Source organism: Panthera leo, chromosome D2, assembly GCF_018350215.1.
Source record: "Panthera leo isolate Ple1 chromosome D2, P.leo_Ple1_pat1.1, whole genome shotgun sequence".
Taxonomy (NCBI): domain Eukaryota; kingdom Metazoa; phylum Chordata; class Mammalia; order Carnivora; family Felidae; genus Panthera; species Panthera leo.
In genome coordinates, this window is record NC_056689.1 from 79820354 (window position 1) to 79844873 (window position 24520).

General features: G+C 43.2%; 1 protein-coding gene across 2 annotated transcripts in view; it reads left to right on the top strand.

The window, feature by feature from the left end:
• ABRAXAS2 (abraxas 2, BRISC complex subunit) overlaps window positions 1-18815 on the top strand; it is a 31423-nt gene extending 12608 nt beyond the window's left edge. The window contains exons 4-10 of one of the 2 annotated variants that reach the window (XM_042908261.1): window positions 234-300; window positions 9156-9346; window positions 10841-10960; window positions 11481-11565; window positions 13119-13233; window positions 16614-16709; window positions 18209-18815. In XM_042908261.1, coding sequence (XP_042764195.1) covers window positions 234-300; window positions 9156-9346; window positions 10841-10960; window positions 11481-11565; window positions 13119-13233; window positions 16614-16709; window positions 18209-18591 — 1057 coding nt within the window. In that variant the 3' untranslated portion in view covers window positions 18592-18815. Of the gene's footprint in view, window positions 1-233; window positions 301-9155; window positions 9347-10840; window positions 10961-11480; window positions 11566-13118; window positions 13234-16613 lie in introns of both variants that reach the window. The other variant, XM_042908260.1, reaches the window with a different exon arrangement.
• The last annotated feature ends 5705 nt before the right edge of the window (window positions 18816-24520 follow it).

A 24520-nucleotide genomic window follows, 5' to 3' on the forward strand; every position in this document is an offset into this window, starting at 1 on the left:
GGAAGTAATACAATTTCATCAGTCTCTTGAGTATTCTCTGATGCAAAAGATACCTTCTATCATCAGTAAAGCATTGAGATAGATTTCTCTGTGTATCTGTTGAAGACAAGCAGTTCTATCTCTATTACCAACTTTTAGGATTCAGTGACCCATAGATGCACGAGGCTAAGCGTATTCATGTCAAAATACTACCCAGTTTTAATAAAATCTATTTTCTCTTTAAAAAAACACAGTTTTTATGACTATGCAAGCAAAGTTAACGAAGAGAGTTTGGACAGGATTCTTAAAGATCGGAGAAAGGTATGTTCTATTTCTTGCTTAGTCTGATTCGGAAATCCCTCTTTATCTTATCATCTAAACTTAAAACCAGAAAGGAATGTAAAATGAGACAATGTGATTTGTTATTAACGTATGAGAGTTCTGTTGACTTAAGTAGATTTTAAAGGTAAATTGCAGATGTCAGATAATGTTTATAACATATCAATAGAAAAAAAATGAGATATTTATAGTATGATTCTATTATGTAAAACTCCAAAGGGGGAAAAAAAAGAATTATACTTCAGAGAGTTAAAAATAGTTGAGTTGATTCTGGATGGTTCTAATTTTCCATTTTGTAATTTTTGAAATAATTTTGCAAATATCTTCTATACATGCATTAATTTTATAATCAGGAAAAATGTTTCTAAAAAATGTAAGTCGTAATTAAATGTCTTTGAATATATCATTCTTTCAAGTTCAGTTAACATTGAACATAGATGTTTTTCCAAAAGGTCACGTGTTTATTATTTCTGTCAACATATGCATATCGTGTTCTGATTATATGGTAAGCAAGCCTGAGTAGAATTACAACTGGAGGGCACTTGGGTGGCTCGGTCGGTTGAGCTTCTGGCTCTTGATTTTGGCTGAGATCATGATCCCAGGGTCGTGGGATCAAGCCCCATGTAAGACTCCACACTCAGCTGCTTAAGATTCTCTCTCTCTCCCTCCCTCCCTCTGCTGCTCTCCCCTGCTTGTGCACTCTCTCTCTAAAAAAAAAAAAAAAAAAAAAAAAGATGGGGTACGTGGGTGGCTCAGTGGGTTAAGTGTCTGACTTCAGCTCAGGTCATGATCTCACGGTTCGTGAGTTTGAGCCCCGCATCGGTATCTCTCCTGTCAGCACCGACCCCGCTTTGGATCCTCTGTCCCCCTCTCTTTCTGCCCCTCCCCCACTTGCTCTCTGTCTCTCTCCAAATAAATAAACTTGAAAAAAAAAAATGGAAAATGAGCCAGTTTTATTGCTGCAGCGTTGTCTGATAATCTCATTTATAATTTACTCTGTTGTACCGTGTGTAGGTTTTAACTTTTTTCCCTTGACAGTTTTTATTCCAGAAAAATAGATTTTTTTATTAAGCTATCACTTGAGGGAAAAAAGTTAATAAAAGTTTCCAGTTTGTCAAACAGAAAACAAAATGCCTTTGTCTCGAAGCATGTATCATGAAAAAGCTTTCAAAAGATCACTCCTGGGTACAAAGAGCCAGCACTGTGGGCACTTGGCCCCCGGGGTGTCTAACGAAGGGCATCGGGGGTAAGAGTGCAGGCAGAGTAGGTCAGCAGCCTTCCCATCTACTGCCCGCCTCAGTAGCACTGCCGGTTGGAAAGGCAGAAAGAAAAGCAGGTAAGATGAAAGGAAGAATGGGAAGGCTGGAAGCAAGGACGGACAGCTTCGTGGACGATGGCGAGCTCAGGAGGTGCTCGGTCTTGGTGGAGTCTGACCCCATCGTCCGTCCACCTGGGGAAGGGAGTTAGAGCAGCCGCAGGCATCACGGTCCTGCTCTCTTGTTTTCAGTGACCTGCCCAAGAGCACGTATGCCGGAATCTCTCGGCAGCCCATCCTTTCCTCTCCTGACTACCAACCTACCTCCTGATTCCATTTATTTTCGTATTTTAGACACCGAACTTTTATTTAAAAAAATTTTTTTTTAATGTTTTTATTTATTTTTGAGACAGACAGAGCATGAGCAGGGGAGGGGCAGAGAGGGAGACACAGAATCCGAAGCAGGCTTCAGGCTCCGAGCTGTCAGCACAGAGCCCGACGCGGGGCTCGAACCCACGAACCGTGAGATCATGACCTGAACTGAAGTCGGACGCTTAACCGACTGAGCCACCCAGGTGCCCCTCCTGCTTATTTTTTAAGTAATCTCTACACCCAATGTGGGGCTCAAACTCATGACCCTGAGATCAAGAGTTGCACACTCCACCGACGGAGCCCGCTGGGCGCCCCAGTGACAGACTTTTAAATATGCAGTTTCACCTCTATGAATCTGGCCCAAGTAAACATTTGCATCCAGGCACAAAGATACGAAAAGCTGGCATTATTGAACATTTAACTCTGTGTCAGGCCGTGTTGTAAGCGCTTTGCCGGTACTGGAACAGTCTCAGGAGGTACGTTGCTATTGTTCTCATCCCCACTGTACAATTGAGGCAACTAAGGGTAACTTGCTGAAGGTTGCCAGCAAGTAATGCCGGAGCCAAGGCTTGAACTGAGCAGTCTGGCCTCCGAATCCACATACGAGGATGTTTGTTGCATCTTTACTTAACGGTGAGGGTTTTGAAAGCAATCCAACCAGTGGGAACTGGTTAAGTATATTGTGCCAGCACCTCTGTACTGTGGGATATGAAGCAGCCATTAGAAAGAATGAGGGAAGTTCTCATGTGATGACCTAGAAAGATCTTCAAGTTGTGTTACGTGAAAAAAGTAGCGTTCTAATTTGAGCCTATTTGATATAGAGACAAAAATCTGAACAAGTAGTTGGATGTACAGAAAACAATCTGGAAGAAAGGCAACCAAACTTAAAAGTATTTACTTCGGGAAGGGAGAGTGGGGTGATGCTGCTGCTGGGGGGGGACTTTGTAAGATACATGTGTATGTATATATATGCCTATTTTTAAGTTTATTTTGAGAAAGAGAGAGCATGTGGGTGCACATGTATGCTCGTGCACGAGCAGGGGGAGGGGCAGAGAGAGAGGGAGACACAGAATCCGAAGCAGGCTCCGGGCTCTGAGCTGTCAGCACAGAGCCTGACGTGGGGCCTGATCCCATGAACCGTGAGATCATGACCTGAGCCGAAGTCGGACGCTTAACCGACTGAGCCACCCAGGTGCCCCTAAAAAAAAATGTTTTTGTTTTTTTTAGAGAGAATGTGCGAGTGGGGAGAGGGGCAGAGGGAGAGAGAGAATCTTAAGCGGGCTCCACACTCAGCATGGACCCCGATGTAAGGCTCAATCCCACGACCCTGGGATCATGACCTGAGCCAAAATCCAGAGTCAGAGGCTCAACCAGCTGAGCCACCCAGGCACCTCATACTATAAACTCTTTAAGAATTCTTTTAAAAAAATGGGGTCCCTGGGTGGCTCAGTCAGTTGAGCATCCGACTTGGGCTCAGGTCATGATCTCATAGTTTGTGGGTTCAAGCCCCCCATCCAGCTCTGTGCTGACGCTCAGAGCCTGGAACCTGCTTCAGATTCTGTCACTTTCTCTGCCCCTCCCCTGCTCACTCACTGTCTCTCTCTCTCTCAAATATAAATAAACATTAAAAAATAAAAAATTCCTTTCAAAAATCCAAATTTCTAGTGCGAAAGCAAAGATGACATATAATATTTGATGACTGAAAACTTTATAGTTGATTCTAGTTTGAGCCTCACCCCCCCTGGAAAGGTACAAAATTGCATTGCCACCTCGAAACAGTTATTGTACTACCTACAAAGGTACATCTAAAACATTAGGCTTGGGGGCGCCTGGGTGGCTCAGTCAGCTAAGCATCTGACTGCAGCTCAGGTCATAATCTCGCGGTTCACGGTTCATGAGTTTGAGCCCTGCGTCGGGCTCTGTGCTGACAGCTCAGTGCCTGGAGCCTGCTTCAGATTCTGTGTCTCCGTCTCTCTCTGCCCCTCCCTCTCTTGTGCTCTGTCTTTCTCTGTCTCTCAAAAATAAATGTTTAAAAAAAATTTTAAAAGAACCATTAGGCTTAAAAATACATGTGTACTTTAAACAGTGTCTAACATAGAAAATATTTTTCTATCTAATAATAACTCTTTAAGACAGTGCTGATAGAATCTCTTCAAAAATTGCCTCTTTGGTAGGCAGGCTTCAGGTCTAATATTTAATTGAAAAATTCTAAGAATTGAACAAAAGTTTAGTAAGTTGAACTCACATAAAATAAACATATAGTAATTTTGAAAGTTCTCAGGTTCCTAGAATTTTCCATTAAAAAATACAAGCCAATAGGGGCACCTGGGTGGCTCAGTCGATTGAGCATCTAACTTCAGCTCAGGTCATGATCTCACGGTCTGTGAGTTTGAGCCCTGCGTCGGGCTCTGTGCTGACAGCTCGGAGCCTGGAGCCTGCTTCGGATTCTGTGCCTCCCTCTCTCTCTGACCCTCCCCCGTTCATGCTCTGTCTCTCTCTGTCTCAAAAATAAATAAACGTTAAAAAAAAAAATTAAAGGGGCGCCTGGGTGGCTCAGTCGGTTAAGCGTCTGACTTCGGCTCAGGTCACGATCTCGCGGTCCGTGAGTTCGAGCCCCGCGTCGGGCTCTGTGCTGACAGCTCAGAGCCTGGAGCCTGTTTCAGATTCTGTGTCTCCCTCTCTCTCTGACCCTCCCCCATTAATGCTCTGTCTCTCTCTGTCTCAAAAATAAATAAACATTAAAAAAAAAAAAATTTTTTTTTAAAATTAAAAAAAAATTAAAAAAAAATACAAGCCAATAAAGATTTTTGTCACAACAGAAACTAATACATGAAATATATTAGGAATATGTTTACAAAAGAGTATGCGGCTCTCAAGTGTAGGAAGTCCACAACATTGCTGAAACGTGTTTTGGTGGTAGGCTTGAGATAGAGGCTGAGGTTTGTGCTGTGAGAATCCCCCAGCAGGTGCAGTGTGGACATCCGCGGCAGCGTGCGGAATCACTGTCCTGGCAGAGCCCATCTTGTGTTTACAAAGTTCGCACGAGCCTCAGGGTTTTGGCTAAGGCCAAAACAGCAAGCGAGAGGAGGGTTTCTCCCTTCTGGACTATCTGCCCTGCGGTAGATAACGATAAACATAACTGCCACCTTAGTATCATCGTAAGGCCAAAAGGCGCATGGCGTGAAAGTGACAAGTGTGCCCAGGACGGGGGATGATAGCTTTGGCTCCGAAAAATGTAAGTGAATGTCTAGTTGAGAGTAGAGCGGGAAGTCTTTGTGAAAAGTTGTCTGTAAAACTTCAGAAATAAGGTTGTAGGGAAAGATGTCCACACTTTTTCCTCACGGCCCAAACATAATTGTCAAAAAATGGGCTTTTTAGTATCAGTGAAGTAGTTTCTCAGTAGTCTTGCAGCTAGCTTGTTAAGCTCTAAAAGGTAGAATCCTAAATGTCACCAATGTGGATTAATTGGGCATCTCATCTTTCATTGACCAGAATGACGGGGCATCTTTTTAGCAAATATCAAATGAATAAGTATATTTCTATCAGTTGATATCCAAAATAAATGTGTAAAGCTCCCCGCTTCTCAGAAAATACAAATTGAGGGGCCCCTGGGTGGCCCAGTCAGTTGAGCGTCCGACTTCGGCTCAGGTCACGATCTCGCGGTCCACGAGCTCGAGCCCCGCGTCAGGCTCTGTGCTGACAGCTCAGAGCCTGGAGCCTGCTTCGGATTCTGTGTCTCCCTCTCTCTGACCCTCCCCCGTTCATGCTCTTTCTCTATCTCAAAAATAAATAAAAATTTTAAAAAAAATTGAAAACAAAACCCAAATGGAATAAAACAATTGGAATCATTAGTGAAAAGCATTAGTGCTCATCCAGTAGCCCCTTGCAAGATTCTGTTCGTCAGTGAGTGTTTCTGGGGAGCCACCAATGTGCTGGCACCGCTCAGGTCTTTGCGGGGATGCGGGGGGAGTAGAGACCCCCAGAGGCACTCACTCTAGTATTACTCATCATACTCCCGAAGCTCACGGTGCAATATGGCGTGTTCTCAGGCACCAGTAGCTCCAGAAAGGTGATGATTTTTCTTACCCACTTTTTTTTTTTAACTGCTTTTTCCTTTGTAATGACCACTGTCATGTGACCAGTTTGGAACTGTACAGTTACCATTATACCGTGGAGAAGACAGGCAGACAGGCTCCCCATCTTAGGTGTCACTCCTTAGCTCCGCGACTTTGGACGAAACGTATTTTATAAGATTTAACGTTGTCAGAAAACGTTTGGGTTTTATTTTTGTTTAAAGAACATCAGAATTGGGGCGCCTGGGTGACTCAGTTAAGCGTCCGACTCTTGATTTTAACTTGGGTCATGATCTCGCAGTTTGTGAGATTGAGCCCCACGTTGGGCTCTGTGCTGACATTGCAGAGCCTGCTTGGGATTCTCTCTCTGTCTCTGTCTCTGCCCCTCTCCCACTTGTGTGCACTCTCTCTTTCTCTCAAAATAAATAAATAAGTATTTTTAAAAAAAAGAGTATCAGGGGACACCTGGTTGGCTCAGTTGGTTAAGCGTCCGACTTTGGCTCAGGCCATGACCTCACAGTTCGTGGGTTCGAGCCCTGTGTCGGTCTCTGTGCTGATAGCTCAGAGCCTGGGGCCTGCTTTGGTTTCTGTGTGTGTCTCTCTCTCTGTCCCTCCTCCACTCAAGCTCTCTGTCTCTGTCTCAAAATAAATAATCATTAAAAAAAAAAAAAAAGAAAATATTTCTTAAAAAAAAATACCAGAATGAATTGCTTTTATTGGAAGTTATGCTTTATAGTCAGTAATAACTCCATGAGGGCAGGAACTATTTCTTTGTTCCCTGTAGTTCCTTGCATGTGATATAAACCCAGTGGAGAAAACATTACTCACCTGCCAGAGTTGTGATAATTAGTGAAAATATTTGTAATACAGCTATCTGGGGGCTGGGCACAGGGGTTCAGCAAAGGTTGGTTCATTTCCTTCCTACATGAAAGTTCCAAAACATAATCGAAATTTACTATTAATTTTAAAATGACACTAACAAGGCCGTCTGGGTGGCTCAGCTGGTTGAACCTCTGACTTCAGCTCAGGTCGTGATCTCATGGTTTGTGGGTTCAAACCCCACATTGGGCTTACTACTGTCAGCGGGGAGCCTGCTTTGGATCCTCTGTCTGCCTCTCTCTCTGCCCCTCCCACACTCGTGCTCTCTCTGCCTCAAAAATAAACAAACATTAGAAAAAAAGTGATGCGACAATAAATTTCATATTAAAAATAAATAAATAAATAATAAACATTAAAAATGAGAAAATGTTAAAAAAAAAAAGTGATGCTAACAATTTTTAATTACCTTTACTTCTTAAATCAGGATTTTCACTTAAATTGTATGTTTCGAAGAAAGAGGCTATATGAAGGTTATTCTTCTGATAGAGTTAAGTATTTCCACAACAGAGATTTTCACACTTTAGTGTGTATAAGAAAAAACTCAAGGAATTGTTTTAAATTTATATTCCTGGTTCTACCCTTGGATGTTCTGATTCTGCAGGTTTGGTAGGGCCCAGGAGCAGTTGATTAAGCTCCCGGGTGTCTAGGAGATCATATTACAAGAAATATTCTTCCAGAGAGCATAACAGTCTTAATTTGCTTAGACAGTTGAGTTATCCCACAGTTAGAGCTGACGAAGCTAAACTCGTTAAATCATTGTATTGAGGTATAATTGACATACAGTGAGCTGCACATATTTAGAGTACACACTTAAATAAGTTTTGAAATATTCATATACCCATGAAACCTTCAGCATAAAATAATGAACATATCCATGCAAAATCTCCTTCTGTCCCTTTTTAAAAAGTTTATATATATATATATATATATATATATATTTATAATCTTTAATTGAAGTATAATTAATATATAGTATTGTATTTGTTTCGGGTTTACAAATGATTCAATAATTCTGTACGTTACTCAGTGCCCCTCATGATAAACATACTCTTAATCCTTCGTCTGTTTCACTCATTTCCCCACCTACCTCCCTCTGGCAACCACCAGTTTGTTCTCTGTAGTTAAGAGTCTGTTTTTCGTTTTTGTTGATCTCTTTTTGCTTTGTTCGTTTGTTTCCTAAATTCCACGTATGAGGAAAACATACAATATTTGTCCTTCTCTGACTGACCTATTTCACGTAGCATTAAACCCTCTAGATCCATCCATGTTGGTGCAAATGGTAAGATTTCATTCTTTCTTATACCTAATACTCCATCATGTATATCTACCATATCTTCTTTACCCATTCTTCTATGGATGGACACTTGAGCTGCTTCCATATCTTGGTTATTGTAACTAACGCTGCAATAAACATAGGGGTGTGTACATCTTTTCAAATTAGTGTTTTTGTTTTCTTTGAGTAAATGCCCAGTAGCAGAATTACTGGATCATATGGTAATTTATTTTTAATTCTCTGAGGAACCTCCGTACTGTTTCCCACCACGGCTGTACCAGTTCGCATTCCCACCGGCAGTGCACGAGAGTTCCTTTCTATGCACATCCTCACCAACATTTGTTGTTTCTTGTGGGTTTTTTGTTTTTTGTTTTTTTAGCTGTTCTGACAGGTGTGAGTCGATATCTCCTTGTGGTTTTGATTTGCATTTCCCTGATGATTAGTGATGTTGAGCATCTTTTCATGTGTCTGTTAGCCATCTGTATGCCTTCTTTACAAAAAAATGTCTGTTCGTGTCCTCTGCCCATTTTTAAATTGGATTATTTGGTTTTTTGGTGTTGAGTTGTAGGAGTTCTTTATATATTTTGGATATTAACCCCATATTGGATACATCATTTGCAAATATCTTCTCCCATTCAGTAGGTTGTCTTTTAGTTTTGTTGATTATTTCCCTTGCTGCACAGAAGCTTTTCATTTTGATGTAGTCCCAATAGTTTATTTTTGCTTTTGTTTCCCTTGCCAGAGGAGGCATATCTAGAAAAATGTTTCTGACGTCAAAAGATTGCCGCCTGTGTTTTCTTCTAGGAATCTTGTTTGTTTATTCATTCACCTATTGATGAACAATTGCGTTATTTCTGGTTTTGAGCTATTGCACGTAAAGCTGCTATGAACGTGTTTACAGGTGTTTGTATCGATACGTTCAGAATTAAATTCATAAGATTTCATGCAAGTTTTAATACCTTTCTTCCTTCTGTTTTCATTGCAGAAAGTTATTGGATGGTACAGATTCCGGCGAAACACACAGCAGCAGATGTCATACAGAGAGCAGGTGATCCATAAGCAGCTCACCCGCATCCTTGGGGTGCCCGACCTCGTCTTCCTTCTCTTCAGCTTCATCTCTACCGCCAACAATTCCACTCATGCTTTAGAATATGTTCTCTTTAGGCCAAATCGAAGGTAAAGAAAGAATTCCCACCAGCCTCTTGTAAACAGTAAAGATGTTGTGCAAATGATTGAGATTTATGACTTTCAAAATGTGCATATTATTGCATCTTTAAAGAAAAGCTTTTGGGGCGCCTGGGGGGCTCAGTCGGTTAAGCCTCCGACTTCGGCTCAGGTCAGGATCTCACAGTTCATGGGTTCGAGCCCCACGTCGGGCTCTGTATTGACAGCTCAGAGCCTGGAGTCTGCTTCAGAGTCTGTGTCTCCCTCTCTCTCTCTCTCTGCCCCTCCTATGCTCATGCTCTGCCTCTGTCTCTTACTCAAAAATAAATAAATAAACATTAAAAAAAAAGAGCTTTTATAATTCTCTTTCAGCTAGCTTTCTTTGTAATGAGAGAAGGTATTTTCCTGTCAGTTGTATAAATTAAAATTGTTTTTGAATCAAGAAGCATTAGCAAGATATGTTAATTATGCATAAATTCTTATAGGAATAAATAGCTGGAAATCATCATTTGCTTCTCCATAATCCATTATGTAGAAATACAGATTTACTGCTCTGGAAGCCTGTAATTTTAAAACCGATTTCAAAGAGAAAATTGTAAAATTGATCCACCTACTGGTTAATGAGGGTTTTGCATTGTGAACTTATGAAAGCAAAAAAAAAAAAAAAAAAAAATCATGATTATGATGTCTATCTGTAAATAACAGAAAGGTTTCCTTCTGGAAATTCACTTGTAAACTATATTATATCAACATTAGTGAAAATAATTATCAATAAAAAAAATTTTTTTTACTGTTTTTATTTATATTTGAGAGAGAGAGAGACCGAGCATGAGCAGGGGAGGGGCAGAGAGAGAGGGAGACACAGAATCCAAAGCAGGCTCCAGGCTGTGAGCCGTCAGCACAGAGTCAGACGTGGGGCTCGAACCCACAAGCAGTGGGATCATGACCTGAGCCGAAGTCGGATACTTAGCCAACTGAGCCACCCAGGCGCCCCTAAATGTTTATTTATTTTTGAGAGAGAGAGAGCACGTGCAGGGAAGGGCAGAAAGAGGGAGACAGAGGATCCGAAGCCGACTCCTTGCTGACAGCAGGGAGCCCAGTGTAGGGCTCGAACTCACGATCGTGAGCTCATGACTTGAGCCAAAATCGGATGCTTGACCGACTGAGCTACTACCCAGGTGCCCTTTGTGAAAACAATTATTACTTGTTAAATAGCCATTTGCAAGATTTCAGTAAGTAATCAGTGGGTATTTCCTGAGCTCTTAACAACCTCGGCGCTCGGCCAGTTGCTGTGGGGATGCAAAGGAGGTCTGAGACGGGACCTCTGCTCTCCACGAGTTTACAGTCGAGTTTCTACCAGTTCATGTGTCCTTGGGTTGTAAAAATAGGTGCTCCATGAGACCTTCCGGTAGTTCATCGGTGCCGAGACTCCCAGCTCCTACTGCCAGGACCCGTGGTTCAAGTAGAGCAGCGCCTTTGACACGGTCTTTCTCCATGCTTCCGCAGGTATAATCAAAGGATATCCCTCGCTATCCCCAATCTAGGCAATACTAGCCAGCAAGAGTACAAAGTGTCTTCAGTGCCAAATACTTCTCAGAGTTACGCCAAAGTTATTAAAGAGCATGGGTAAGTTGAAAGTAAAATGCAAGTGTTTTCCTTTCTTCTGTGAACGGCGTTTAACAGATTCATGGAGACAAGCGAGATCAAGCTTGATGTGACTGAAGTGGAGAAATGCAGCTAGGTCATCCTCTAGCCCACCACCGCCACATGTCAGAATTTCATGCTTATCGAAAAGATAGTTTCCCTTCACCAGTACTTTTGTGTTTAAACATTTGCCACAGTTTTGTTTTTGGTTTTTTTTTTTTTTTTTGCAATTGATATAAAAGTTTTGAAAGAGTATGCAGATTTCTGAGGTTCCAAAGCTAAATGTGGTCACTGAAAAATGGGTAGCGTTTTATTACTTTTCAAGTCGTCTTGGTAACACGGGTTCTTTTTCTGTTCTCCTCCATGATTCTAGTGGCATGGGCATCGCTGCTGAGACAGTCGCTTGGAACTGTAGCGTTTACGTAATGAATGGCGGCGGAAGCGATAGGAAAATGCCTTTCTGGTCGTGATAATTTTGTGACGTCTTTTTCCTGTCTTCTAGTACTGACTTTTTTGACAAGGATGGAGTCATGAAAGACATCAGGGCGATTTATCAGGTGTATAATGCACTTCAGGAGAAAGTGCAGGTACCTCTCTATTTACTAGTTTTTTATCTTCTTCATAATGCCCAAGTGCTTTTAATTCTACTTTAATTTTGAATCGCCTCCCAACTGACAAATGAATCATGGTCCAAAAGTCAGAATGTGCTTTCCCCAAATAGTATCAGATGTGTGGGGTAGTTACTCACGTCAGCCTGCAAAAGGCTGTCTCATTACGCGCCTGAAAGTAGAGGGTCTGAAGTACAGTATTAATATTACTAGTTTAAATACTCCCGGCCCCATTTATAACGGCGTTTTCTTTGGGGAAATACCTTCCACGTTTAAGGGATTGCTGAGAACACAGCTGTCTCCATCAGGACACTCCGAGTTGGGGCCGTGTCAAAGGGCGCCCGTAACCGGTACGGCCCTGCTCCTTCGCTCCGGTTCACTCGCTTTGCCCCCAGCTGCCTCCATCGAGTAGGAGGATCTCCCCGGAGCCTGTTCATTCCTAGTCATTCATGCAACAAGTATTTATGGAAACATCTCCTACCAGCCAGTGATTGAGCTAGGTGCTAACAGTCCTTTCCCACGATCTTCTCATCATCCCCAGTGTGTTCCTAGGAGTAATTTGCCCTGAACCCTAAGGACAAAAGAGGCTCTGAGAACAAGAGGGGAAGTGGTGTGGCTGAAGAAGCTCTCCCAGACCTGGAGAAAGCCTAGCTCTGAGGAAGAAGCCCCAAGGAATAGCGAGGGGAGTGCAGGCAGCTACCGAAAAAGAGGGAAGCACGCTGATCAGCTTGGGGCCAAAGAAGAAAGCACACACGACGCGGTTTCCAGCGTTAGTGTTCCAGAGTAGGGTCCCGGCCCACCTAGCAGCACAGGGAGCTTTATACAGGCTCGCTGGTGACCGGCCTACTTCCTGGCAGTTTCTGGTATTTCTGCTATGGAAGGAACGTGCAGTGAAAAACAGCTTTTTGTCCTAAATTCATGACCGTGCTCTTTGCAGGCTGTCAGCACTGTCTAGCCGACCTCAGAGTGGCTGTTCTCATTTCACTGCTGACTGCCTAAGGCCTGCCGTGCAGCCACCAGTAACGCATCGAGTGCCTTGATGGGAGTAGCCGAGTGGCATAGGTGTAGACTCCCTGGCTGTCTTTATGAAGTCTCGACTTGAAACTTTTCCTCCCCGCTCTCCCTAATGATAAATCTTTTCTGTGAAATAAGTTTATTTGTGACATCTGATTTTTGATTGTTGGTTATAAATTAAAGTTGAAAGCCTCTCATTCCTGTCCTATCTGTTGTTCATCCTTGGGATGCTAGACTGGTGTGCGAGGGAAAGAATCAAATCTTTCCCATCTTGCCCTTATTTTTCAAGAGTCCAGAGGCTCAATGGCATCATCATCTTCACAGAATTAAGGAAGCCAGTCAGTGGATCACAGGACCTGTCCCTTGGGCCCTCCTGATCCTGCTCTGCCTCCCACATCCGCTTTGTGACTCGAGGCAGCGTCTGAGCTCTTCCTAGGGCTCCAGTCAGTGCTGTCTCCGTGGAACGCCTCGCGCTTGAATTTGAAACGGACTGTTCCCGTTGTCATTTTTTCCCTCAGGCAGTGTGTGCAGATGTGGAAAAGAGCGAGCGAGTTGTTGCGTCTTGTCAGGCAGAAGTGAACAAATTGAGAAGACAAATCACTCAGAGGAAACATGAAAAGGAGCAAGAAAGAAGTGAGTTTCCCATTACTTTCAGCATTTGGTATCAGGGAAACGTCTCGTTTCAAATGTCGAACCATACGATAAATCACAGGAACCCTTCTGTACTCGTCCAGCCCCGCGTGAGGCTGATGGCGAGAGAGCGTTTGCTTGTCTCTAAGCTTCCAGAAGAGAAGTACTGTTTCCCATGGTGTCCTTCCCAAGTCTCTGAAACCAAGAGAGGAGATTAAAAGGAGAAAGGCTGAAGCAAGTGAGAATAAATCCCAGGAAGGGGTTGCCGCAGACTTGTGTGCCTTGACCGCTACGGTCTGTTCATGGCAGATGTGAAGTTCCTGACTGAGTTAATAACCCCGCACGCCTCCCGGGTGGGGATCATGTCCCGTGTTCATCATACCGCATAAAGGAGCGACCCAATATTCTTTTTTTTTTTTTTTAATTTTATTTTTTAAATTTACGTCCAAATTAGTTAGCGTATAGTGCAACAATGATTTCAGGAGTAGATTCCTTACTGCCCCTTACCCCTGTAGCCCATCCCCCCTCCCACAACCCCTCCAGCAATCCTCAGTTTGTTCTCCATATTTATGAGTCTCTTTTGTTTCGTCCCTCCCTGTTTTTGTATTATTTTTGTTTCCCTTCCCTTACATTCATCTGTTTTGTCTCTTAAAGTCCTCATAGGAGTGAAGTCCTATGATTTTTGTCTTTCTCTGAGTGACTAATTTCACTTAGCATAATACCCTCCACGTGGTTCCATCCGCGTAGTTGCCAATGGCAAGATTTCATTCTTTTTGATTGCCGAGTGATACTCCATTGTAGATATATACCACATCTTCTTTATCCATTCGTCCCTCGATGGACATTTGGGCCATTTCCATCCTTTGGCTATTGTTGATAGTACCACTCTAAACATGGGGGTACATGTGCCCCTTCGAAACAGCACACCTGTATCCCTTGGATAAATGCCTAGTAGTGCAATTGCTGGGTCGTAGGGTAGTTCTGTTTTCAGTTTTTTGAGGAACCTCCATACTGTTTTCCAGAGTGGCTGCACCAGCTTGCCTTCCCAGACCCAATATTCTTTTAACTTGACATTTGATTCATAGGATCACAGCCAAGGCTGTAATGTCTGTTTTTTGGTAGCTGTGGATGAATGGATACAATTAGGCTAAGGGAACCAGCTGGTTGAATGAGAATTAGGCCCAAGAATCTATTGATTCCAGCATGGGAAGAGACATGTTTGCTATAGCATCACCAGATTTAACATGTGTACATTAAATGTATAATTTTTTCTGATTTAATAAGAATACTTGCAAACCGGGACACCTGGGTGGCTCAGTCGGTTAAGCGTCCGACTCTTGATTTCGGTTTAAAAGATTGAATCCCACATCAGGCTCTGCACTGACAGAGCAGAGCCTGCTTGGGATTCTCTCTCTCTCTCTGTCTCTCTGTCTCTCTGTCTCTCTCTCTCTCTGTGTCCCTCCCCCACTTGGATACACATTCTCCCAAAATAAGCAAATAAACTTAAAAAAAAAAAAAGTAACTTAAAAAAAATATTTGTAAAGCAATTAAAAGGTAATTTATATTTCCAGGTAAGTGATACCTGATTCACACTTAGTGTTAACATTTTTTGAGAGATAATCAGAAATGCAGACAAGGATTTCTACACAAGAATAATAATCACAACTTTGTAACTCTAAAATCTTAGAAACAACCTATTGGAGTAGTCAAATAAATAGCAGTAGAATAATTGAATAAATTATGGCATATCTATATGGTGCAATATTGTACAGCCATTAAGGTGAATTTTTAATGACCTGGGATAATACCCACTATATTACCAGTATATTACCAGATAATACCCAGTAATGACCTGAGATAGTACCCAGAAAGCACTAGGATGTAAAATGACATAAACACACAATGTCAGCTATGTTTAAAATACACACACACACATGCACACACACACACCAGGCTGGATAATAAGACTGGAATTCAGAAAGGGGGGGAAGGGTTGACATCTAAAATCTTTATCTTTTTTTTAAAAATATTTATTTATTTATTTATTTATTTATTTATTTATTTAACATTTTTTCAGTTTTGAGAGACAGAGCATGAGCAGGGGAGGGGCAGAGAGAGAGGGAGACACAGAATCTGAAGCAGGCTCCAGGCTCTGATCTGTCAGCACAGAGCACGACTGGGGTTTGAACTCACAAACCGTGAGATCATGACCTGAGCCGAAGTTGGACACTCAACCAACTGAGCCATTCAGATGCCCCTAAAATGTTTATGTTTTAACTCCAACAAATCCTGTAGTCTTTTCACCAAAAGTCTAATAGTATTATCTAGGTGATAGAATTATGGGTGATTTTATTTTCTCTGTTCTTTTCTAAATTTTGTATGAGTTTTTTCAAGGCTGTGGACTCCTAGTTGTGGTATTATTCCAGAGCATACACAAAAATGTACTATATTGGGGTGCCCGGCTGGCTCAATCGATGGAGAGTGCAGCTCTTGATCTCAGGGTGGTGAGTTTGAGCCCAACGTTGGGTGTAGAGCTTACCTTAAAGAAAAAAAAAGAAAAAAAATGTGCTGTATTTATGGCCTACAACCTGGAAAATTGGCCACCTAATATAGGGCTTTTAAACTTTGAAGGAGAAAATGGTATACGAGTGTATTGTGATGAGTAGTTGTAAAGAAAAATGCTTTTTGATGTCTATCAAAGAAGAAACTCACATTCAAATGACTGCCACGGGTGGTAAGGACTGTTTATTCCCGTCCCCACAGTCTGTAAGCACAGTAAGCAACAGGGGAGGGAAACAGCACAGGATTTGGAATTAGAAGATCTGCCTTTGAGTATCAGGGCCCCACTTCTCGTTGCTCCCTTAGTGAAGTCACTTAGCCTTTCTGAACTCTGGTCCCTTGTGTAATAATCTGGCAAACAGTGATATTAATAATGACGATAAAACTTCAGAAGGTTTTTATTATTTTGTTAAATGATTATTTATTTTTGAGAGAGAGAGAGCACACGAGCTGGGGAGGGACAGAGAGAGGGCGACAGGATCCGAAGTGGGCTCTACACTCTCTAGCAGAGAGTTCGAGCTCACAAACTGCAAGATCATGCCCTGAGCTGAAGCCGGACGCTCAACCACCCAGGCGCCCCCCGCAGAAGTTTTTTTTGAGGCTTAAATAAATTATAGGAACATGTTTTGTAAATTATGAAGTAATTATAGGAACATGTTCTGTAAATTATGAAGTACCGTGCACATGTAAGATAATTAAGAGTAGTAATCAGTTTCACTGCTTTGTTGCCATTCTCCGGAACATTCAGGCTGACCGCTTAGTGCGTTGAGATGCAAGGCTGCCAAAATAGACAAAGTGTTACAGTTTTCTTTGTTTTGGTCCAGGACTGCAGCAGGCGATGATCAGCAGGCAGGTGCCATCCGAAAGTTCGGGACCGGCCTTCAGCCCCCGGATGCCCTACCCTGGGCTTGCAGCCGAAGGTAGAAGTACTCTTGGAGACGCAGAGGCCTCCGATCCTCCTCCCCCTTATTCTGATTTTCACCCAAACAATCAAGAAAGTACTTTGAGCCATTCTCGCATGGAAACTAGTGTCTTTATGCCTCGACCGCAGGCCGTGGGTTCTTCCAGTTACGCTTCCAGCAGTGCCGGACTGCAGTGTCCCGGGAGTGACACAGACCTTCCTCCTACCCAAAGAGCAGCCGGAGACAGTGTCGAGGAATCCGATGACAGCGATTATGAAAATTTGATCGACCCCACAGAACCCTCTAACAGCGAATACTCCCATTCGAGGGATTCTCGAGCCCTGACACATCCCGACGGGGGCTCCAGGAACACTCAGACCTCCCAGATTTAGCTAAACAAGAAACTCTCCACTTAGCATGGTTTTTCTTCATTGCTTATTGAGAGAGGTTTTTGAGGACTTAATCTGGGGGAGGGGGGAGAACTGCTTTCTCAGAGCCCCGGACACCCAACAGGAGGGTCCCCGGGCACAGAACTAACTGGTAGGAGCCTCACGTCTGCCGGTTCCCACCTGCAGTCGCGGTGCGCAGGTTTCGTGACCGAATCATTAAGATAATCAAATTGTCCTAATTCTGGTGCGATTCATGGATGTACTGGTAAATTTAGGCAGAGTGAAACTTATCAACATAGTTTCTGTTCTTTCAAATAAATTGGAAAAATTAGAGACTAAGCACAATTAGTCTATAAATGTTCTGTAAATCAAAAACTTACCTCTTGCACTATCATGCCTTGAAATTTACTTTTTCAAAGGGAAACGAGTTTAGCAGCAGCCTTCAAAGAACCTTCTTTCTATGATGAGCCAAATTCATCTTTGCCAGAAAGAAATTTTGATAATTCCAAGAAGCCTGATTGGAACAAATCGGATGGACCTTCTCTTGTCTGCATGACTTTGTGAGATCAAAAGAGAGGGCTTTGTTTCAACTCTTTTCTACTAGCCTGATATCTGTTGTCACTTAAAATGGTTGCCTTTAAAAAAAAAAAAAAATGTAGAGATACTAATTACCAGTAAGAAATCATCCAAATAAGTATGTCATAAAATAAATTACTTATTTTTCTTTCGGGGTATGACAGTGACTGCTTTGTTGCACTAGCCACATTTATGGTCTCTGTTCTGGAGTCTTCCAACTGAAGGACACACAGCAGCAGATAACAGAAAGGAGTTCTGTTCGACCTGCGCTTCATGCTGAACAGACTCCAGACACAGTGGAGTTAGCCGAGTTCGTACGTAAGGGATATAACGCATTTAGCAATTCTGACAAATCCTAGTGTTAGTTTTATTCGCGGAGGAAAGACATTTGATAAACCATTTGGGAATCTTGGTGAATAGAGATTCATTTTAAATCTGAATAACCATACTTATTATTTTTTAAATTGCTACTTGGAGGATAGTTGCGGAATGCGTAGAGACTTTCTGTTGGGATGCACTTACATTTTTATTTAATTACTGCTTGTTTTCTAGTTTTGCCCAGAATGTGTGAAACCACTAAAGACATTCATGAGCGCGCTAGGCTCCTGGTTTGGAAACGACGAGACCCCGCGTTTGTGATGAGGTCAGCCCGCGAAGTTAACGCTTCGGGATGTGACTGCCTTTCCCGTGAGCTAGTTAAAACCTGTGAGAATAAGAAAGGTTTTAAAAGAGGCTTAAAATCCGGGTTCTGGAAAAGTAGTTTTATTTTGTTGGAGAGAAGTCGACTCCCTGAGCCTCGGTTCCAATACTCCATGACACCGTGTAGACCGAAAAATGAAATGCTAAAAGTGCCGTTCTTCCGAGAGCCACTCTGGGGTCTGTGCTTTCCTGCTGTCACGGTTTTGTTGGCCTTACACCACTGCCATTCGATTTGAGATGTTGCAGACCTCTCCGTCCGCACGTGTGTTCTGGTTATCGGCTCCCTTCTAGCAGCTTCAGCACCAGTGTGAATTTCATTTTTTTAAGTGCCATAGCCATCTCCTCTGTTCCGATTCTGACATTCAGGAAAATATCTTTATTTTTATGCCATACTGAAACCTACCATGTGTATCTGACAAAGCAGTTAAATGTGACAATAAAAACTTATTTAATCATGGTACCACCGTTGTGACGTCTGTCTCAGCACCCACCAAGGTCTTGCCTCAGTTCACTCAGGCCATTCTTAGGAGACTTAATACAGTGTTCTATCTTTTAAATGTTCGTTTGTTTGTTTGTTTTTTTGAGATAGAGCGCACGTGCAAGCGGGGGAAGGGCGGAAAGAGAGGGACAGAGAGAACCCTAAACAGGCTCTATACTGTCAGTGCAGAGCCCTACACGGGGCTCAAGCTCACGAACCATAAGATCATGGCCCGAGTCGAAATCAAGAGTCGGACGCTTAACCAACTGAGCCATCCAGGGGGCTTTTAATACGGTTTCCTAAAGGTCACGAAAACTTACCGGCGTTCAGAATTTGGGTAAGGCTGGTTTCGGGAAAATGCGAGAACGCTATTTACTAATATGTTCCTGTTGATTTCAAGGAGCATGTGTTGAGTACCAAGAGAACGGAGTATCCATTGAGTGCAACACTGAATCTTAGAAAGTCCCCCAAAGGCACCTTTCCCATAAGAACTGGTCTTGTTTGAAGAGATTCCTGCCCGAATCAAGCTAACCATGTTTAGATGTTTAGACGTTATAGAACCTGGTGCTCCTAGAGTCGTAGGGATTACGGAACTGCCTTCTGATGAGGATCTGCTGGCTAGTGAGCACTTTCTGGATTCTGTGTGAGCCGTTCCCCGTGAGCAGTGTATCTCTTCCAAAATCCAAGGCTGTTTCAGTGAGATTTTAAAATGGGGGCTCTAGTCCTTCAAGATTCTACTCTGCGTCTCCTCCAACTAGTTAGAGAAAAGAAGACAGGATTCTTTTAACTTACTTAGAAGTCTGGCTATGCTTAGTTACATGTTGGAATTGGCTTTTCTGGGGAAGGACCAAAACATAAAAACAGAAATTTCATCCCCAAAATTCAGACTCTAAGGATTTGAGTTTTAAAATTCCGAAGTGGAGCAGTGACAATAACTGCTTTAATCAAAAGATTTTTTTAAGTTTATTTATAATCTCTACACCCAGCGTGGGGCTTGAACTCTTGACCCTGAGATCCAGAGTTGCACGTTCCACTGACTGAGCCAGCCAGGTGCTCCCAAAAAAGATTTAAATGGACCATCTTGTGAATCCATATCTTTTTTTTTTTTTTTTTTTTTTTTTTTTTTGGAGCGAGGGAGGGCGTGAGTGAGCGAGGGGCAGAGAGAGAAGGAGAATCCCATGCAGGCTCCACACTGTTAGCATGGAGCCCAAAGTGGGGCTCGAGCTCACCCGACGCGGGGCTCGAACTCACGAACCGTGAGATCATGACCTGAGCCGAGGTCATATACGTAACCAACTGAGCCACCCAGGCGCCCCCATATCTTTTTTTTTTTTTTTTTTTTTTGGTGTTTATTTTTGAGAGAGCATGAGCGGGGGAGAGGGGCAGAGAGACAGAATCCCAAGCAGCCTCCATGCTGTCAGCACAGAGCCCCACGCGGGACTCAATGACAAGATCCGTGAGATCGTGACCTGGGCTGAAATCAAGAGTCCAACACTTAACCGACTGAGCCACCCAGGCATCCTGTGAATCCATATCTTACGCAGCTAAAAAAAGGAGTCTGGGGAATGCAAAATAAAAATACAATAGAAAAAACAGTTATTACCTTGTTCTGGGTCAGTACAGGTTTCATTTCAGTTGCTAGAAGATCATTCTACAAGGCTCTGCTTCCTTCTGTCTCACAGCAAACCTTAATTCTGTCAGACAGGAAGACTGAAAGGAAACTGGTTCTGCAAAGGTGGTGCTGATAAATAGTGGAAAATGTTTACTTTTCGACCTCAGGGCAAACAGATTTGAGGAAAGTTCTGGCATTTCGCTTACATTGTCTTCCCTTTTACAGTGATTTTCGTGATGTCCTAAATAAAGCAGGAGAGTCAGGACATCGGGTACATCCAAACTGGGTTGATCTGGGGTTTCTCTGACCCCTGGAGATTGGGGAGGGGTGGCCTCTCTCTAGCAGTGAGGCCTTAGAACCTCAACAGGGAGAGGTCCTCTTGAATGCCAGGTGCCACGCATGATCCAGAATGTAGTACTGAGAAGTGGCTTTCTGTGGGCACAAAGATTTAGCAAAAAGGTCATTCACTGTAGCTTTTTTCTAACAGTAAAAAACTGGAAATCAATGCTAATGATAGCAGAATGGTTCAATTTGGTACACCCATAGAAGAAGCAGTCTGTAGCCGTTAAAAATACTGAGATAAAGTAAAAAAGATGTCTTGATGTGGAAAGATAGGTTCTAGGTACATGAAGAAAGCAGGTTTCCAAGTAAAAAAAAAAATTTTTTTTTAACGCTTATTTTTGAGAGAGAAAGAGAGTGCAAGCAGGGGATAAGCAGAGAGAAAGGGAGACAGAATCCGAAGCAGGCTCCAGGCTCTGAGCTGCCAGCACAGAGCCCAATGTGGGGCTCGAACTCACAAACCGTGAGATCATGACCTGGGCTGAAGTTAGCCACTTAACCGACTGAGCCACCCAGGTGCCCCGGTTATGGTCTGATTTTTAAGGGGAAAAATATATAATACTGCTGTTGATAGAAAACAATCTGGAAGGATCTTCACCACAGTATTAACAGTGTTGTCCCTAGGTCATGGCAATACAGGTGATTTTTTTTTTCCATCCTTATTTGTATTTTTTTTAATGTCTATTTTTGAGAGAGAGAGAGGTGGGGTGAGGGAGGGGCAGAGAGAGAGGGAGACTAGAGGATCCAAAGCAGGTTCTGGGACAGCAGAGAGCCCGATGCGGGGTTTGAACCCACAAACTACAAGATCATAACCTGAGTCGAAGTCGGATGCTCAATCGACTGAGCCACCCAGGCATCACCATCCTTGTGTTGTCTAATATTTCTGCAGTAAGTATTTGTATAATAAAAGACCTCAGAAATGGTGGGTCATTGGTTACATGAATTATTTCACGCACACCACCCTAGAAATGATTCTGTAAACATTCTTGATTCCCTGGGTCTCTTCACCACCTCACTGCAATTTTTTAGATTTGTGGCCAATGTAGATCAGCCTTCTGAATGCTGCTAACTTCTCTGCATTCAACTTTTACCTGATTTCCAGATGAAATCACGTACAGTAAAACCTTGGTTTACGAGCTAATGCGTTTCAGAAACATGCTTGTAATCCAAAGCATTCATATATCAAAGCGAATTTCAAGAACCATTGGCTCAGTTGTGGTCATGTGACATTCAGCATCAGGTACCACTCGTATTGCAAGACATCACTCGTCTGTCAAGTTAAAGTTTATTAGAAATGTTTGCTCAGGGGCACCTGGGTGGCTCAGTCAGTTAGCATTGGACTCTTAGTTTCGGCTCAGGTCATGATCTCACGGTTCATGGGCTCAAGCCCCACATTGGGCTCCACGCTGTGGAGCCTACTTGGGATCTCTCTCCCTCTCTCTCTCTCTGTCCTTCCTCTCTCTCTCTCTCTCTCAAAAATAATAACATATAAACTTAAAAGTTTGCTCGTCTTGCAAAACACTCACAGAACAAGTTACTCACAATCCAAGGTTTTACTGTACTTACATTTTGTTTGACATTGGCCCTGATTTTTTTTCTAATAAATCTGGGGCCAGTTCTACTTTTCTTCATTTAGAATCCATTTCCTAAATTTCCAAAAAGCACATAAGAATTGCCTTCTGAGGTTGAAAGTGATGAGAAACTGAAGCAGTTATTTTGATATTTTTCTAAGGTAAACGTGCTTGCGTTTACGAATGGACTTTGGAGGGTTAAACTGTAAGAATGCTTTCCTTGATCTTGTAGAGAACTAGATTCTTGTGTCCTGCTTGCTATTCGTCTGGAGCATAGTACCTTTCCTGCTCGGGGGAACCTTGCATTGTGTTAACTATTAGTAGTCATATAGACCCTTGATGATTCATTGCACATGCAAACAGGTCTGGGAGGTGTTTGATTCCAAAGCAAATATATGCTTGCTTGGGACGTTTGCTGTGACCAATCAGCTGTGGGCACTGCTTGATAGAGCTTGGGGCCACTAGTCATTAGTCTTTTTTAATTTTTTTTAAATGTTTTTATTTATTTTTGAGAGACAGCGTACGAGCGGGGGAGGGACAGAGGAAGAGGGAGACACAGAATCCGAAACAGGCTCCGCGCTCTGAGCCGTCAGCACAGAGCCCGACGCGGGGCTCGAACCTGTGAACCGCGAGATCGTGACCTGAGCCAAAGTCAGATGCTTAACCGACTGAGCCACCCAGGTGCCCCCAGTCATTAGTCTTGATTGATTAGAAACAGACGTGGTTTAGCTGCACTGAAATGTGGACCCTCCAAAAGAACTTCCAGACGGTTTCAGGATGTGGTGCGCGGGAGGAATTTGGAGGCTGTAACTGAGCTCTCTCTAGAAACGGTAAGTCCGAGGTAGATGCCTGGCCCACAGGTGAGGTGGGAAGTTAAGAGAGATTTTATGCCACTTGAATCCTTAAAGAGTTCGTCATCTTCTCAATGTGTCACAATCTTACTCATTGTTTAAGGTCCAGATCAAATGTCGCCTCCTTCAGGAAACCTTTCTGACTCCCCTGGGAGGCTTGTGCTGAGTACTCGTTCAGACGTCTGTTGGGCGCCGGGCCTGCGTGTTGTTGGAGCATCGGCACGTTCTCTGGAGTTACAGCGAGTACGTCTAACTGCCCTGTAGGACACGAAGCCCTCGAGAGCAGGAAATTCTGAGGCATCTCTGACTTGAATCCTTGGCACGAAACCAAGCTTGGCAGAGAGAGGGTGTCCACAGGTATCTGTCGCCTGACCGTTGGCGGAAGATTGGGGACCCAAATAAAACTTGCTCCTGAAGAATTAAGCAGTAAGTAAAGGATCATCTGAGGAGGTTACTAGTGTAAATGTTGACTTCTTTAAACTGCATGCATGCTGAAAACACTCTTTTTTTTTTTTTTTTTTTTTTAATGTTTATTTATTTATTTTGAGACAGAGGATTCCAGGCAGGCTCCACACCATCAGCCCAGAGCCCAGCACGGGGCTCAATCTCATGAACCTCGCCGAGATCGTGAGCTGAGTTGAAATCAAGAATCAGACGCTTGGGGCGCCTGGGTGGCTCAGTCGGTTAAGCGTCCGACTTTGGCTCAGGTCACGATCTCGCGGTCCGTGAGTTCGAGCCCCGCGTCAGGCTCTGGGCAGATGGCTCAGAGCCTGGAGCCTGTTTCCAATTCTGTGTCTCCCTCTCTCTCTGCCCCTCCCCCGTTCATGCTCTGTCTCTCTCTGTCTCAAAAATAAATAAATGTTAAAAAAAAAAAAAAAAAAAGAATCGGATGCTTTAACCGACTGAGCCACCCAAGCACCCCTGAAAACTCTTGATAAAGTTTCCTACCTAAGCCTGTTGGGGCCCATCATGCAGTGCACAAGGTAGGCACAGATTGACCTAGTGTCAAGGCTAGGCAGAGGATGAAGAGATTTCCATCCAGGGGCCCAGCGGCCGCCTGTATCAGCTGTGTGGTCTCCAGAAGTCTCCTAGCCACTCGGGACCTCTATTATCTTATCTGAAAATGGGCTTGAGGATAGTTGAGGGAATTGCTGAAAACATAAAAATGCCTTGGTAAACCGTAAGGCACCACAGAAGCAATGACCTTAGAGCTGGCCCGGTTTTCCTAGGTAAGGTGCCCTAGGAAGCCAGGGCCCATCTCTGAAGAGAGTTGCAACCGTCCCTGGAGAAACCTGGAAGGGCCAGGAAAGCAAT